The sequence below is a fragment of the Epargyreus clarus genome, unplaced genomic scaffold (genome assembly GCF_041222505.1).
Source record: "Epargyreus clarus isolate Ecla_fem2 unplaced genomic scaffold, WU_Ecla_fem_2.2 ptg000033l, whole genome shotgun sequence".
Classification (NCBI taxonomy): Eukaryota; Metazoa; Arthropoda; class Insecta; order Lepidoptera; family Hesperiidae; genus Epargyreus; species Epargyreus clarus.
In genome coordinates this window covers 4,729,322-4,745,205 of record NW_027332238.1, presented here as the reverse complement: position 1 = coordinate 4,745,205, position 15,884 = coordinate 4,729,322, and the positions used below count along the sequence as shown (strand labels likewise).

The 15,884-nt window shown below is 43.1% G+C and overlaps 1 protein-coding gene across 9 annotated transcripts in view; it reads left to right on the top strand.

Annotated features, from left to right (window-relative positions):
• LOC140755454 (segmentation protein cap'n'collar) overlaps positions 1-15,587 on the top strand; it is a 150,088-nt gene extending 134,501 nt beyond the window's left edge. For 7 of the 9 annotated variants that reach the window (XM_073090724.1, XM_073090723.1, XM_073090718.1 and 4 more), the window contains exons 12-22: positions 3,209-3,286; positions 3,804-3,915; positions 4,855-4,951; positions 5,363-5,474; positions 6,083-6,183; positions 6,777-6,888; positions 11,883-11,978; positions 13,023-13,153; positions 13,877-14,050; positions 14,556-14,658; positions 15,160-15,587. In XM_073090724.1, the coding sequence (XP_072946825.1) occupies positions 3,209-3,286; positions 3,804-3,915; positions 4,855-4,951; positions 5,363-5,474; positions 6,083-6,183; positions 6,777-6,888; positions 11,883-11,978; positions 13,023-13,153; positions 13,877-14,050; positions 14,556-14,658; positions 15,160-15,221 (1,178 nt within the window). In that variant the 3' untranslated portion in view covers positions 15,222-15,587. The remainder of the gene's footprint in view (positions 1-3,208; positions 3,287-3,803; positions 3,916-4,854; positions 4,952-5,362; positions 5,475-6,082; positions 6,184-6,776; positions 6,889-11,882; positions 11,979-13,022; positions 13,154-13,876; positions 14,051-14,555; positions 14,659-15,159) is intronic. The other 2 variants (XM_073090725.1, XM_073090721.1) reach the window with 1 other exon arrangement.
• The last annotated feature ends 297 nt before the right edge of the window (positions 15,588-15,884 follow it).

Genomic DNA, 15,884 nt, shown 5'->3' with positions numbered 1-15,884 from the left:
TGCAAAATTTCAGCCCGATCCGTCCAGTGGCTTGGGAAGTGCGTTGATAGATCACTACGTCAGTCAGTCACCTTTGAGTTATATATATTTAGATTAAAATTCAAAATTTCTTAAGTAGGTACCAAAATTTACACGCGTTTATACTTTTGCCGAAAAATGTTATTATCATTTCCGAAAATTTACAATCGAAGAACAAAATTGACAGTCATCGTTGCTAAGGGATTTTGGTGATAAAAAAATGTAACTTAAGATAAAGAGTTACAAGTTGTTATGCGTAGACATATTTTATCACTTATCGCAAAATATAGTTTGTTATGAAATTATTTCTTACTAGCAATATTTGGCTTAGAAGTGATAGCCTAGTGAGCCCCAGTGGTGGCTTTCGGGGGTTCTTAGGTTCGAACAAGGCAGGCACCTGTGCCTTGAAATATAAAGGCGTTTAGAGCGTCTACCCCTTTGTGGTTCGACTCCAGCGGCACCATCGCCACACCTATTTCAATTCAATTCATTTATTTATTGCAGGATAAGGTGAAATACATTATATGTGGAATACATTAGTTTTGTGCTCCTATCCTAACCCAAAGGGTATGCAAATATGTCATAGGTAATAATTCTAATTAAAATTAAATTAAAATAATAATATTGAACTAGAAAAAAGGATACAATAATAAAATTAATAGAAATCATCATATTAAATTAATAATTAAACAACAAAATAGCATGTCAGTACAAATAAAAATATTTTTTTATAAAATAATGGCTCATACTTAAAAAGAGACAAGATATAATAGAAAAATAATTGTTTCAGTTAAAGTCATTATAAAAATCATTAATGTGGTAGTAGGACTTGTCAATGAGATATTCGTGTAATTTATTTTTAAAGTTTTGATTGTCGCTTATATGCCGTATTGTTTTTGGTATTTTATTGTATATCACTGGTGCTTTGGCAAATAAGCTTTGTTTAAATATATGTGTGTTACATTTCACAGTTTGTACCTTATCTTTAAGACGGGCTCTAGAATGAAATTTAAATAATTCTGGATTACGTTTTACAAATAAAGCGCATTCAAAAATATACATACAAGGTACAGTTAATAACTTTAGTTTTTTAAAATAAGGTCTGCACGATTCTCTCTGGTTTAGATTGCAAATAGCTCTAATGCACTTTTTTTGAGCCTTTAACACTTTTTCTTTATCTGTAGAGTTTCCCCAGAACATAATGCCATATCTGAGAATAGCTACTACATGACCATGGTAAGCGGTTAATACCACTTCGCGAGACACAATTTTTTGTAATTTGCGTAATACAAATGAAAATTTACTTAGTGTCTGGCAGATATAATCTGTATGCGCTTTCCAGTTCATCTGTTTGTCAATGTGTAGACCAAAAAATTTAATTTTCTCAATGTGTTCAATAGTCTCACCTAGATAACTTATATTAATTTTAGAGCTTATGTCACGTCCATGATTAAAATTCATTATTTTAGTTTTATTTAAATTAATTTTCAAATTATGATGATTAGACCAATGTATAATAGATGTCAACGTATCATTAATGTCATTTTCCAAATTCTTAAAATTGTTACCAGTAAACAGTACGGTGCTGTCATCTGCAAATAATGTCATCTTATGTTTTGTAACTTTCGTCAGGTCATTAATATATAGTAAAAATAACAAAGGGCCCAGTATACTGCCTTGGGGAACTCCATATTTTAGTTTTCTAGGCTTTGACGAGAAATGTTTTTCTGTGTTGGTTTTTCCACAAATTTTGCTTATTGTTGTTATTTGAACTCTTCTGTTGTAACAGCTGTGTTAGGCGCTGCTGAGTTCCGTTTTGAAGGGTATTGTAAGGGAGAGTTACTTTTCCGAGGCGTTCCAGCTTAGTCCTCAGGGGTAGGGCCGCATCTGTGGCCGGCCTCAGGTAGGAATCAGTTCTGATACAGTCCGCTAGGGGCGCTGATTGGAAATGTATGAGCAAATACGTTAACAAATACCAAAACAGTCATTTTTGTAAAAACGTAAAAACTCACAATAAGTATACAGTTAACCTTAAACGGATTCAGTTAAAATTTTGGTTTTGTTTTGATGACAATACATGATTAGATTAGTGGTGTCATTCTTAATCCGATATGGCGGACATGTCACTATGACGTAGGTACTAATTATTTTTATCCACTGATATGTATCAAAAAGGTTTTTATTAGAAGAAACACACACACATAAACATGACAAGAAAAACAAAATGACTATTAAAAAGCTTGATTTTATCCAAATTCAGAGGGTAATGTTTCCAAAAGTATATTTGTATGTATGTCTCATTCTTTGTTTTTTTTTTATAAAATCTAGGAGTAGTAGACGAGCATACAGACCACCTGATGGTAAGTGGCTACTGCCGCCCATGGACATCTGTAATCAACCCCAGTTAGGATTATATATTCCCACCTGAGGTCGGCAACAGATGCGCCGCTACCCCTGAGGACTAAGCTGGAACGCCTCGGAAAAGTCTGTCTCCCTTACCACACCCTTCAAACCAGAACACAGCAGCGCCTAACACTGCTGTTATTAGGTAGAAATAGATGTGGCGGTGGTCCCGCGGAGTCGAACCACAAAGGGTTCTACCACCTTTAAACCCAGCCCTACAGCCAACAGCCCAAACGGCTTGTAGGCTAAAATATGAGGTGTCGTTGGATTCGTCTAAATTGTGGGAGTGACGTAGGCAGGCATATATTTTTAAGCAGTCGTTTTAAAGGTTTCGTGCCCAAAGGGTAAAACGGAACCCTTTACTAAGCCTCCGCTGTCTGCCCGTCTGTCTGTCTGTCACAGGGCTCTTATCTCTGGAACCATAATAGATAGACACTTGAAATTTTCACAGAATGTATAATAGAGGCCGCTATAACAACAAATACTAAAATTAATCGCCAAATATTTCGTTTTTATAATTGATTTTTTTTTAATATACATTTTTACCACGCTTTTATTAGCTTGACCTGTATGTATGTAACGGAATCTTTGAACTCGATTTTACCCACTTTGAACGGTCCGATTAATTTAAAATTTTTGACAATTATCAAGAACCGATGACAATACGCGATGTATATAATTTTATCCCATTGTTCTCATCAGGATAGTCAGGAATCCGGATTAACGAATTTCCTTGTGCGATTTTAGCGTGTTTTTTTAGTTTTTAAACTATATTTTTTTGTTCTAGGAATGTACACGATGCGTATGTTGGATGGTGCTCCACCACACCTACCACACAACCACACGCACATGGCTATGACACAAGGTATGCATTTATATAATGAATTTCGCAAGTGTGCGTAGATGGTCCAATCCTAAATGTAACACACAGAAAAATAAGGTACTCCCATTTTTAAGGTATTCTTGTCTATATATTTTGATTTTTTCAAGTATTGTAAATTAATATTTATCAGTATTATTTTTTTTTTCCTCAAAGTTTACATTACTTGCTATCCAATTAGTTTTTATTTATGTTTACACAAAACCCTCGAAATGTTTCCGAAACGCCCTAAAAGAACAGTATCTTCAAAAAGATGATGACGAACATGACAGATCATGATGATAAACATGACAAACTATGATGACAAACTTGACTGACAATTATGACGAACTTGACAATCCAAGATGACTAATTTCACAAAAAATGATGAAAAACTTGACAGACCATGATTACTAACATGACAGACCGTGATTACAAACATGACAGTCCATGACGACAAACATGACAGTCCACGACGAACACGACAAGCGACAGCTCATACTAAACATGATAATGTTGACAGAGAGAGACTCGGCGTCGGACAGCGCGGTGTCGTCGATGGGTTCGGAGAGGGTACCATCGCTCTCGGACGGCGAGTGGTGTGATGGTAGCGACTCCGCTCAGGAGTTTCACAGGTAAGACCTTACATTAACACACAGAAGGACACACAAAAATAACATATTTTTCTATACAATATACTACATATCATATATAGCAGTGATAGCCTAGTGGTCAAGAAACTCGGCCTCTCGATCGAGGGATCCGAGGTTCAAATCCCAGGCACGCACCTCTGATTTTTCAAAGTTATGTGCGTATTAGAAATTAATTATCACTTGCTAAACGGTGAAGGAAAACATCGTGAGGAAACCTGCACAGCTGAGAGATTTATGAAAAAAATCTCAAAAGTATGTGAAGTCTACCAATACGCACTTGGCCAGCGCGGTGGACTATGACCTAATCCTTCTCATTCTGATAGGAGACCCGTGCCCAGCCGTGGGACAGTAATGGGTTAATGATGATACTACATATAAACAGGAGATACATAGGTTAATATAGGTATAGTTTAATACCTTTGTTTGCCATGATACGCACCTAAGACACTGTCTGTAGTAAATTCACTTTTAGTCTAAGAAAATGACTTTGAGAAAAAATACATGTTATTATGTAAGCGCGGCGTTCTTCTACGGCCCGTTGGTATGATTGCTATCCAAGGAGAGAATTTCTTCCACAACTGGATTAGACTAAGACGGATTTTATGAAATTTCGTCCCCTTAGGGTCTAAATAAGGGGTAGGTTTTACAATATTTGCACATGACCTCATTTTATAACTTCAATATGTTATGAGGATATTAAATATGCATTCTGCAGGAAACGTAAAGATTTAAAACATTTATAAATAATTACCGAAAACCTCAAACTAAAACAGATTTATAGTCATAAAGATAATTTACATATAAAAGCACAGCAACTTTGCTAAAGATCATCATATGATCAAATGCATAGTTTACATTTCTATAATGGACATATAGACAAACATTCATTTTTATATATTAAGATTGTACGTTTGTCTACAGTTCGAAGTTCCGCCCGTACGACAGCGCTTACGGCCGCGAGCGGACAACACAGCCGCCGCAGAAGAAACACCACATGTTCGGCAAGAGGTGCTTCCAGGTACACAACTCTTTGTAAACAATGTTATAGTGTTTAAAATAACCTCTAAGTTACCCCTGTTTACCCCCACTCCACCCAATATTAATCCTACAATAACTACATTGCTAGTAAATCACGTTACCCCCATTTACCCCCACGACACCCACGTTACCCCCATTTACCCCCACGTCACCCCCATCTACTCCCACGTCACCCCCACTCTACACCCAATTTCCCCACACATTAAGTTGGCCAATACCTAAATCCTTCTCAATTTTAATTATTTGTGTCATTGAAAAGTATTACTTAAGCAGAATTTTAGTAATCTCACCCGCCCTATAATAAGGGTATAAAAATAAGCTATTTAACACTGACAACCCCTACGTAGTATTTTAACCCCTTTATATTAATGATGGTGTTTTGTACCCCCAGGAGCAACCCCCAGCGCCTCCCCTGGAGCCGCTGGTCCCGGCGAGACCCCCTGGGGTCGTGAAGTACGAGTGCGAACAGACCTACCACCATGAGAACATGCATATGCATAACGGTAAGCATGCATGCATTATTATTGTTTTTTATTATTATTAACATCAACATTGTGAATTTATATAATCTATTTTTCTCTGTCTATATAAATGTATTTTTAATGATTGTTAATACGTGTTATTGGTGCATAACCTATCTTTTTAACATAATAAATAAATAATTAATAAATAAACAGTTAAAAGAACATATGCGATGATGCCAGAGACCGATTGGTCTAAGGGTGTATCGTTATTAATAACCAATCTATCCATTTTTTGTCGACCAAAGATCGAATTTTGACAACGGATAGTATTAACGTGTTACATATCAAGTTTAGTTATATAGATTTTTGCTCTGTTTCTGGGTGCTTTTATACTTGTCTGTGTGTAAATAGCACCCATTCAAGTCACCATACCAGTTTAAACGGGGTTTTAGATCTTCGAAATTCGATGCCGGCGAAGTAGTCTTCTAAGTGAGTTTAAAAATATAAGTTTTTAAATCAAATCGATTCAAATGAATACACTTTAAATCTACTTCTTTAGCATAAGAACATCAAACATCTAGTGGATCTCAAAGTTTGTACCACACTCTATGTTGATGTTATCCAATAACGTTAATGATATTTTCCAGTGGATCTCAACGCTCGACACCAGCTGGCCCCGCCACACGTCACCGCTTTCCAACCTGCGATCGACATAAACTCCCCGCATTCGAGTCACACCTTACTTCAGGTGAGATTATTAGCATTTATAGATCATTATTGAATTAATAATTAATAAGGAGAATAATTAATTAATAAGTATGAATTATTAGATTATTATTAAGTAACTTTCTGCTACTCGATAACAGATGTCGACACTAGTATCATTCAATACGCGAATACTATTAATTATTAAAAGATAGAGTCATACGATAATGTGATGTGCATCTCCGCTACTCGGCAATAGATGGCGTTGTGTGAATCCTGAATCACGCTATTAAGATTTTCTTACTAAAACAATTTTTTTACCATAAGAATAAGGTTTTTATAAAATGCCGGACTATTAAAAAGTGATCCGGATAATCATACCTTAAACAAATTTTAAAATATTGTTCGTATTCGAAATTATACATTTACGGGAAGAAAGTTATAAATAAAAATGTTTTGTTCAAGTTTTTCATTTCAAACCCAATGCTACCAGCATAGCTTTACCCTCAGATCAGTGTAACACAATATAACACTGTTCTCCCCGGCACAGGCCAACCCCCCAACGCTCCCAGTATTGCTAAAGCCTGCGCTCAATGTAACACACAGTACAATTCTATAACACCGTGTTCTCCACAGGGTAACCCCCCAGTCGCCGCGCGGTTCTCATTCGGCGAGCGAGTGCGCCACAACCACACGTACAGCGCGCCGCCGCCCGCAGAGCCGCGGCTGCCCACGCGCGACAAGAGAGGTGACACACACACATCATACATACATACATACATACACACAACCACACGTACAGCGCGCCGCCGCCCGCAGAGCCGCGGCTGCCCACGCGCGACAAGAGAGGTGACACACACACATCATACATACATACATACATACACACAACCACACGTACAGCGCGCCGCCGCCCGCAGAGCCGCGGCTGCCCACGCGCGACAAGAGAGGTGACACACACACATCATACATACATACATACATACACACAACCACACGTACAGCGCGCCGCCGCCCGCAGAGCCGCGGCTGCCCACGCGCGACAAGAGAGGTGACACACACACATCATACATACATACATACATACACACAACCACACGTACAGCGCGCCGCCGCCCGCAGAGCCGCGGCTGCCCACGCGCGACAAGAGAGGTGACACACACACATCATACATACATACATACATACACACAACCACACGTACAGCGCGCCGCCGCCCGCAGAGCCGCGGCTGCCCACGCGCGACAAGAGAGGTGACACACACACATCATACATACATACATACATACACACAACCACACGTACAGCGCGCCGCCGCCCGCAGAGCCGCGGCTGCCCACGCGCGACAAGAGAGGTGACACACACACATCATACATACATACATACATACACACAACCACACGTACAGCGCGCCGCCGCCCGCAGAGCCGCGGCTGCCCACGCGCGACAAGAGAGGTGACACACACACATCATACATACATACATACATACACACAACCACACGTACAGCGCGCCGCCGCCCGCAGAGCCGCGGCTGCCCACGCGCGACAAGAGAGGTGACACACACACATCATACATACATACATACATACACACAACCACACGTACAGCGCGCCGCCGCCCGCAGAGCCGCGGCTGCCCACGCGCGACAAGAGAGGTGACACACACACATCATACATACATACATACATACACACAACCACACGTACAGCGCGCCGCCGCCCGCAGAGCCGCGGCTGCCCACGCGCGACAAGAGAGGTGACACACACACATCATACATACATACATACATACACACAACCACACGTACAGCGCGCCGCCGCCCGCAGAGCCGCGGCTGCCCACGCGCGACAAGAGAGGTGACACACACACATCATACATACATACATACATACACACAACCACACGTACAGCGCGCCGCCGCCCGCAGAGCCGCGGCTGCCCACGCGCGACAAGAGAGGTGACACACACACATCATACATACATACATACATACACACAACCACACGTACAGCGCGCCGCCGCCCGCAGAGCCGCGGCTGCCCACGCGCGACAAGAGAGGTGACACACACACATCATACATACATACATACATACACACAACCACACGTACAGCGCGCCGCCGCCCGCAGAGCCGCGGCTGCCCACGCGCGACAAGAGAGGTGACACACACACATCATACATACATACATACATACACACAACCACACGTACAGCGCGCCGCCGCCCGCAGAGCCGCGGCTGCCCACGCGCGACAAGAGAGGTGACACACACACATCATACATACATACATACATACACACAACCACACGTACAGCGCGCCGCCGCCCGCAGAGCCGCGGCTGCCCACGCGCGACAAGAGAGGTGACACACACACATCATACATACATACATACATACACACAACCACACGTACAGCGCGCCGCCGCCCGCAGAGCCGCGGCTGCCCACGCGCGACAAGAGAGGTGACACACACACATCATACATACATACATACATACACACAACCACACGTACAGCGCGCCGCCGCCCGCAGAGCCGCGGCTGCCCACGCGCGACAAGAGAGGTGACACACACACATCATACATACATACATACATACACACAACCACACGTACAGCGCGCCGCCGCCCGCAGAGCCGCGGCTGCCCACGCGCGACAAGAGAGGTGACACACACACATCATACATACATACATACATACACACAACCACACGTACAGCGCGCCGCCGCCCGCAGAGCCGCGGCTGCCCACGCGCGACAAGAGAGGTGACACACACACATCATACATACATACATACATACACACAACCACACGTACAGCGCGCCGCCGCCCGCAGAGCCGCGGCTGCCCACGCGCGACAAGAGAGGTGACACACACACATCATACATACATACATACATACACACAACCACACGTACAGCGCGCCGCCGCCCGCAGAGCCGCGGCTGCCCACGCGCGACAAGAGAGGTGACACACACACATCATACATACATACATACATACACACAACCACACGTACAGCGCGCCGCCGCCCGCAGAGCCGCGGCTGCCCACGCGCGACAAGAGAGGTGACACACACACATCATACATACATACATACATACACACAACCACACGTACAGCGCGCCGCCGCCCGCAGAGCCGCGGCTGCCCACGCGCGACAAGAGAGGTGACACACACACATCATACATACATACATACATACACACAACCACACGTACAGCGCGCCGCCGCCCGCAGAGCCGCGGCTGCCCACGCGCGACAAGAGAGGTGACACACACACATCATACATACATACATACATACACACAACCACACGTACAGCGCGCCGCCGCCCGCAGAGCCGCGGCTGCCCACGCGCGACAAGAGAGGTGACACACACACATCATACATACATACATACATACACACAACCACACGTACAGCGCGCCGCCGCCCGCAGAGCCGCGGCTGCCCACGCGCGACAAGAGAGGTGACACACACACATCATACATACATACATACATACACACAACCACACGTACAGCGCGCCGCCGCCCGCAGAGCCGCGGCTGCCCACGCGCGACAAGAGAGGTGACACACACACATCATACATACATACATACATACACACAACCACACGTACAGCGCGCCGCCGCCCGCAGAGCCGCGGCTGCCCACGCGCGACAAGAGAGGTGACACACACACATCATACATACATACATACATACACACAACCACACGTACAGCGCGCCGCCGCCCGCAGAGCCGCGGCTGCCCACGCGCGACAAGAGAGGTGACACACACACATCATACATACATACATACATACACACAACCACACGTACAGCGCGCCGCCGCCCGCAGAGCCGCGGCTGCCCACGCGCGACAAGAGAGGTGACACACACACATCATACATACATACATACATACACACAACCACACGTACAGCGCGCCGCCGCCCGCAGAGCCGCGGCTGCCCACGCGCGACAAGAGAGGTGACACACACACATCATACATACATACATACATACACACAACCACACGTACAGCGCGCCGCCGCCCGCAGAGCCGCGGCTGCCCACGCGCGACAAGAGAGGTGACACACACACATCATACATACATACATACATACACACAACCACACGTACAGCGCGCCGCCGCCCGCAGAGCCGCGGCTGCCCACGCGCGACAAGAGAGGTGACACACACACATCATACATACATACATACATACACACAACCACACGTACAGCGCGCCGCCGCCCGCAGAGCCGCGGCTGCCCACGCGCGACAAGAGAGGTGACACACACACATCATACATACATACATACATACACACAACCACACGTACAGCGCGCCGCCGCCCGCAGAGCCGCGGCTGCCCACGCGCGACAAGAGAGGTGACACACACACATCATACATACATACATACATACACACAACCACACGTACAGCGCGCCGCCGCCCGCAGAGCCGCGGCTGCCCACGCGCGACAAGAGAGGTGACACACACACATCATACATACATACATACATACACACAACCACACGTACAGCGCGCCGCCGCCCGCAGAGCCGCGGCTGCCCACGCGCGACAAGAGAGGTGACACACACACATCATACATACATACATACATACACACAACCACACGTACAGCGCGCCGCCGCCCGCAGAGCCGCGGCTGCCCACGCGCGACAAGAGAGGTGACACACACACATCATACATACATACATACATACACACAACCACACGTACAGCGCGCCGCCGCCCGCAGAGCCGCGGCTGCCCACGCGCGACAAGAGAGGTGACACACACACATCATACATACATACATACATACACACAACCACACGTACAGCGCGCCGCCGCCCGCAGAGCCGCGGCTGCCCACGCGCGACAAGAGAGGTGACACACACACATCATACATACATACATACATACACACAACCACACGTACAGCGCGCCGCCGCCCGCAGAGCCGCGGCTGCCCACGCGCGACAAGAGAGGTGACACACACACATCATACATACATACATACATACACACAACCACACGTACAGCGCGCCGCCGCCCGCAGAGCCGCGGCTGCCCACGCGCGACAAGAGAGGTGACACACACACATCATACATACATACATACATACACACAACCACACGTACAGCGCGCCGCCGCCCGCAGAGCCGCGGCTGCCCACGCGCGACAAGAGAGGTGACACACACACATCATACATACATACATTCATACATACACACGCGTCACAACCCCACACACATGCACGCACGCTCGTAAGCACACTCACACACACAAGCGCATACATAATACGCGCTCGCAAACACATGATGTTAAGCCTGCTCCACATTCTCGCGAGAACGCGAGAAAAACACACACTCGTTTCTCGTGCTTTTCTCGTGTTCGCTTTATATTTAAGATCTCCATTCAATCATGATTTGATCTGATCAATTTTATCGTAACTTAACATGTTGTCTAAGTTACGACAAAATAAACACTTAGATCCAATACGATTTGATCGTAACATAACACAACACAATCAACTTCCAATCATGATTCGATTGCAACATCCTGATCCCACCAGTGTGATTTGATTGTAACATCCTGATCCCACCAGTGTGATTTGATTGTAACATCCTGATCCCACCAGTGTGATTTTATTGTAACATCCTGATCCCACCAGTGTTATTTGATTGTAACATCCTCTTTCCACCACTATGATTTGATTTAATCGTAACATCTTCAACAGTGCGGCGGCTCACGGACGGCAGTGTCTCCGACGGCGGCTCCTCGAGCGGAACGCACCTAACCCGGGACGAGAAGCGTGCCAAGGCATTAGGTGTGTGTTAGTATCGTACAACGATAGTATTTGTAGTTTTTTTTTTCAATAATTTGAAATTGGTGAAGGGAGACATTTTTTCGCGGCATTCCAGCTTAGTCCTGAGCGGTAGTGGCGCATCTGTGCAGCATACATCCACCCGATGGTGAGGTATTGCCGTCCATGGACATCTATAATCAATCCCATATAAGATTAGATTCCTACCGGAGGTCGCTCATCGGTAAATGATAGCAACTGAGGACTATTTTAAATAATTTTAATGAGAATGACAATTTATGATTTTAACTAGTATTGCACACGGCTTCGCCCGCGTTTTAAAAAAAATAACATGACATACATACAACTGGAAATGTTTACCTTCATTAGAATGACAGTGGCGCCATCTGTCGAAAATTGGTCGCACCACAGAAACCTTCGTGACTCATACACAACAACTTTGCTAAAGATTACCACGTGATCAAATGCATAGTTTACGATTCTATAAAGGACATACAGACAAACATTCATTTTTATATATAGTTTCATTCATAATTAGGTGTCCAAAATGTAAACAAAGAAATGTCACTGTCAAAATTAACAAGAAACACAAACTTTAACAAACTCAACAAAAAACGAAAATTTAACAAATATACATAAACGCATTATGTAAACGAGAAAACATTAGAGTTTGATCACAATCACGAAAATGAATAATATCAGTTACGAAACTTACGAAACTAAAAATGGCAGCACAAGAAATGTTTTGGATTCCGATTGTGTTACCATTATCACATTTTAATTTTCTACCATAAACTTTATTTTTTATTATTATTACTGTATGGAACGAAATCGAGGCAATATAAATATTAAAAAATGTGAATTAATCTTAATTTATTTAGATTATTATTTTATTATTGTTGTATTACTTTAATATCGACAAAACAAAAACTACTATTTCTAACGTATTTTCTTGATAGGTCAACACCTTTGTTTACATTTTGGACACCTAATTATGAATCAGAGTATAGATAGTTTTGATGATTAGTTCTGATGATGTGTTTTCTTCAACAGGTATCCCCTTAGAGGTCCACGACATAATCAACTTACCGATGGACGAGTTCAACGAGCGGCTCTCGAAGCACGATCTGAGTGAAGCGCAGCTCTCTCTCATAAGGGACATACGGAGACGGGGCAAGAATAAGGTATGTATACTTCTAAAAGCACATTTTTATGGCGCTTATTAATTAATTATTTTTATACTAGTTAAGAAATCTCTTTTATTATTTAGTATATATATGTATAAATTTTTTGTGTATATTACCATGCTTTTATTATCTTGACCTATATGTATGTAACGCAATCTTTGAAATTGATTTTTACCCATTTTGAACAATTATCAAGAACCGATGACAATACACGACATTTTAATAATTTTATCCCATTCTCCTCATCAGGATCGTCAGGAATCAGGATTAACGATTTTCCTTGTGCGATTTTAGCGCAGTTTTTAGTTTTTAAACTATAATTATTTATATACAGGGTGATTTTTCCGAATGGGTCTTCTTGGGTTGGATGACAGTTTATAATACTATGACTTGATGATATATTTGTCAATTTGAACCTAATATAGCGGGTGTCCCAGGTTTAAAACTATGTAGAAATAACTACAAATGGAATGGTTTTATGAGGAAAATATGAAAATGATTTTACTAAAAGTTACTTAAATTCATTTCACTGATTATTACATTAATTATAGTCCGCGCCAAACAGCTAGTCCGCTCTGAAGTTTTTGCGAGCAGGTGTAGTCATACAATTTGCTATGGCGACGCGATTCATTTCTATATTCCGAGCGGACTAGCAGTTTTACGCGGATTATACCCTATCGGATGACCCCTTACTTACCGAATCTCCTTTGTTCCCACCAGGTGGCCGCCCAGAACTGTCGCAAGCGCAAACTGGACCAGATCACCTCCCTAGCGGACGAGGTGCGCACAGTGCGAGACCGCAAGGCGAGGACCCAGCGGGACCACCATGCCCTCCTCGCGGAGCGCCAGCGGGTGAAGGAGCGCTTCGCCGCGCTCTACCGACACGTGTTCCAGGTGAGGGGGTCGGGGGGTCGGGGGGGACAGGGGGTCGGGGCGACAGGGGGTCGGGGTACCACGTACTGCTCGCGGAGCGGCAGCGGTTGAAGGAGCGCTTCATGACACAAATGAAACGATCGTCCCAGTGAAAAGCAAAGACAACGTATCTGTTGTTTGATTTGTTGTTACAAATGTTCTTACTGCATTGACCATTAACCATCAGATGGACTGTTAATATGCCATCAACTTCGAGCAACAAATAAGGGAAAATGTATTTGAATTTTTTTTTACAATTAATTTAATTATTCATACACACATTTTGTCATTTATACATCCATTCAAATCTCCACAATTGTAATATAAATGTTTGTCCTTTCTATATCCACAATCACATGCTAAGCAATATATTTTCTATATTATTATATTATTAGCTTTCTATATCCATGTACGAAGCAATATATTTCGGAAATTTTGATTTTTACACCCATTTACACCCACATACTAAACACACGTCGTCCCGCAGAACCTCCGCGACCCCGAGGGGCGGCCGCTGTCCTCGGCGCAGTACTCGCTGCAGCAGGCCGCCGACGGCAGCGTGGTGCTCGTGCCCAAGATGCCGCACCCCGGTGAGTGCCCACTGCTGGGCTCCAATAAATATATTTATAAGAGAATACAATTCGTTAGAGAAAACCGAAAATGTATACCTTTTCTCCGATAGATGTCAAAAGCTTTAGAAAAAGATTTTGATTATTTTTTTTCTTATTTAATAAATTTTCTTTGTAATATTATTATTATTATTAATTATCATACTTTTACTTACGAGTTTTGGCAAGATGTCGTCACTAATAATTATACTGCCTGTATGTAAATCTTATTCAATAATGTAAAAAGTATATGTAAAACATGTTAGTAACCATTACCAAATAAATAAATAAACACTATATGTACAACTAAAATGATTAATGGTGTCGACCCCGGTGAGTCCCACTGCTGCTCAATGTTGAGACGACGTATATTTATATTCACAAGTTCAAATCAATATTTCTTACATAATTATTAATAAAATAAGTAAATAATTGTATTGCAAGTTATTTATATTGTATTACAAGTTGTTACTTGTATTACAGATCACCCGATGAACCGCACCGACGAGGACATGGACAGGAAGGCGAAGCACTACGACCAATGACGACTCCACGGCCCGAGACGGTAGCGAACACTAGTTTACGACAACAATCCAATAGGTGGCGCTACATACACATATTTAAGTTGACACCTACTCGGCAATAGATGGCGCTACGTGTATATAAAATGAATCTACTCGGTAATTTACAACAACCAACAAGAGATGGCGCTATATACCATACTTAAGTTGATAGCTACTCTGCAATAGAAGGCGCTAACTGTATATAACATTAAAGATGCATCTACTTGGCACTAGATGGCGTTATATACATATATTTAAGTTTATACCAGTATATACACTAGATGTCGCTACTTTGTATTAAACATTACAAGTTTACTCCACACGACAATAGATGGCGTTACATAACATTGCTTAGTAAGGAAAAACACAACTCAAAAGATATTTTATCGTCATTATTAGTAAATTACGTCATCGAAGTCGTTTATGATCTTATGAACTATTTTAACTGGAATTTGAAACTTTGTTACCATTTAATGAATTAAAATATTTTGAAAAATATACGTAGCTATAATTTACGAGAAATTATAGCGATACCACAGATATCACATGTCTAGATGAGAATTAAAATGGGTACTTTTGTAATTTTAAAGTTATACTTTTTTTGGCACATTTTAGAGAAAATTAAAAAGTAATGAAGAAATTTTT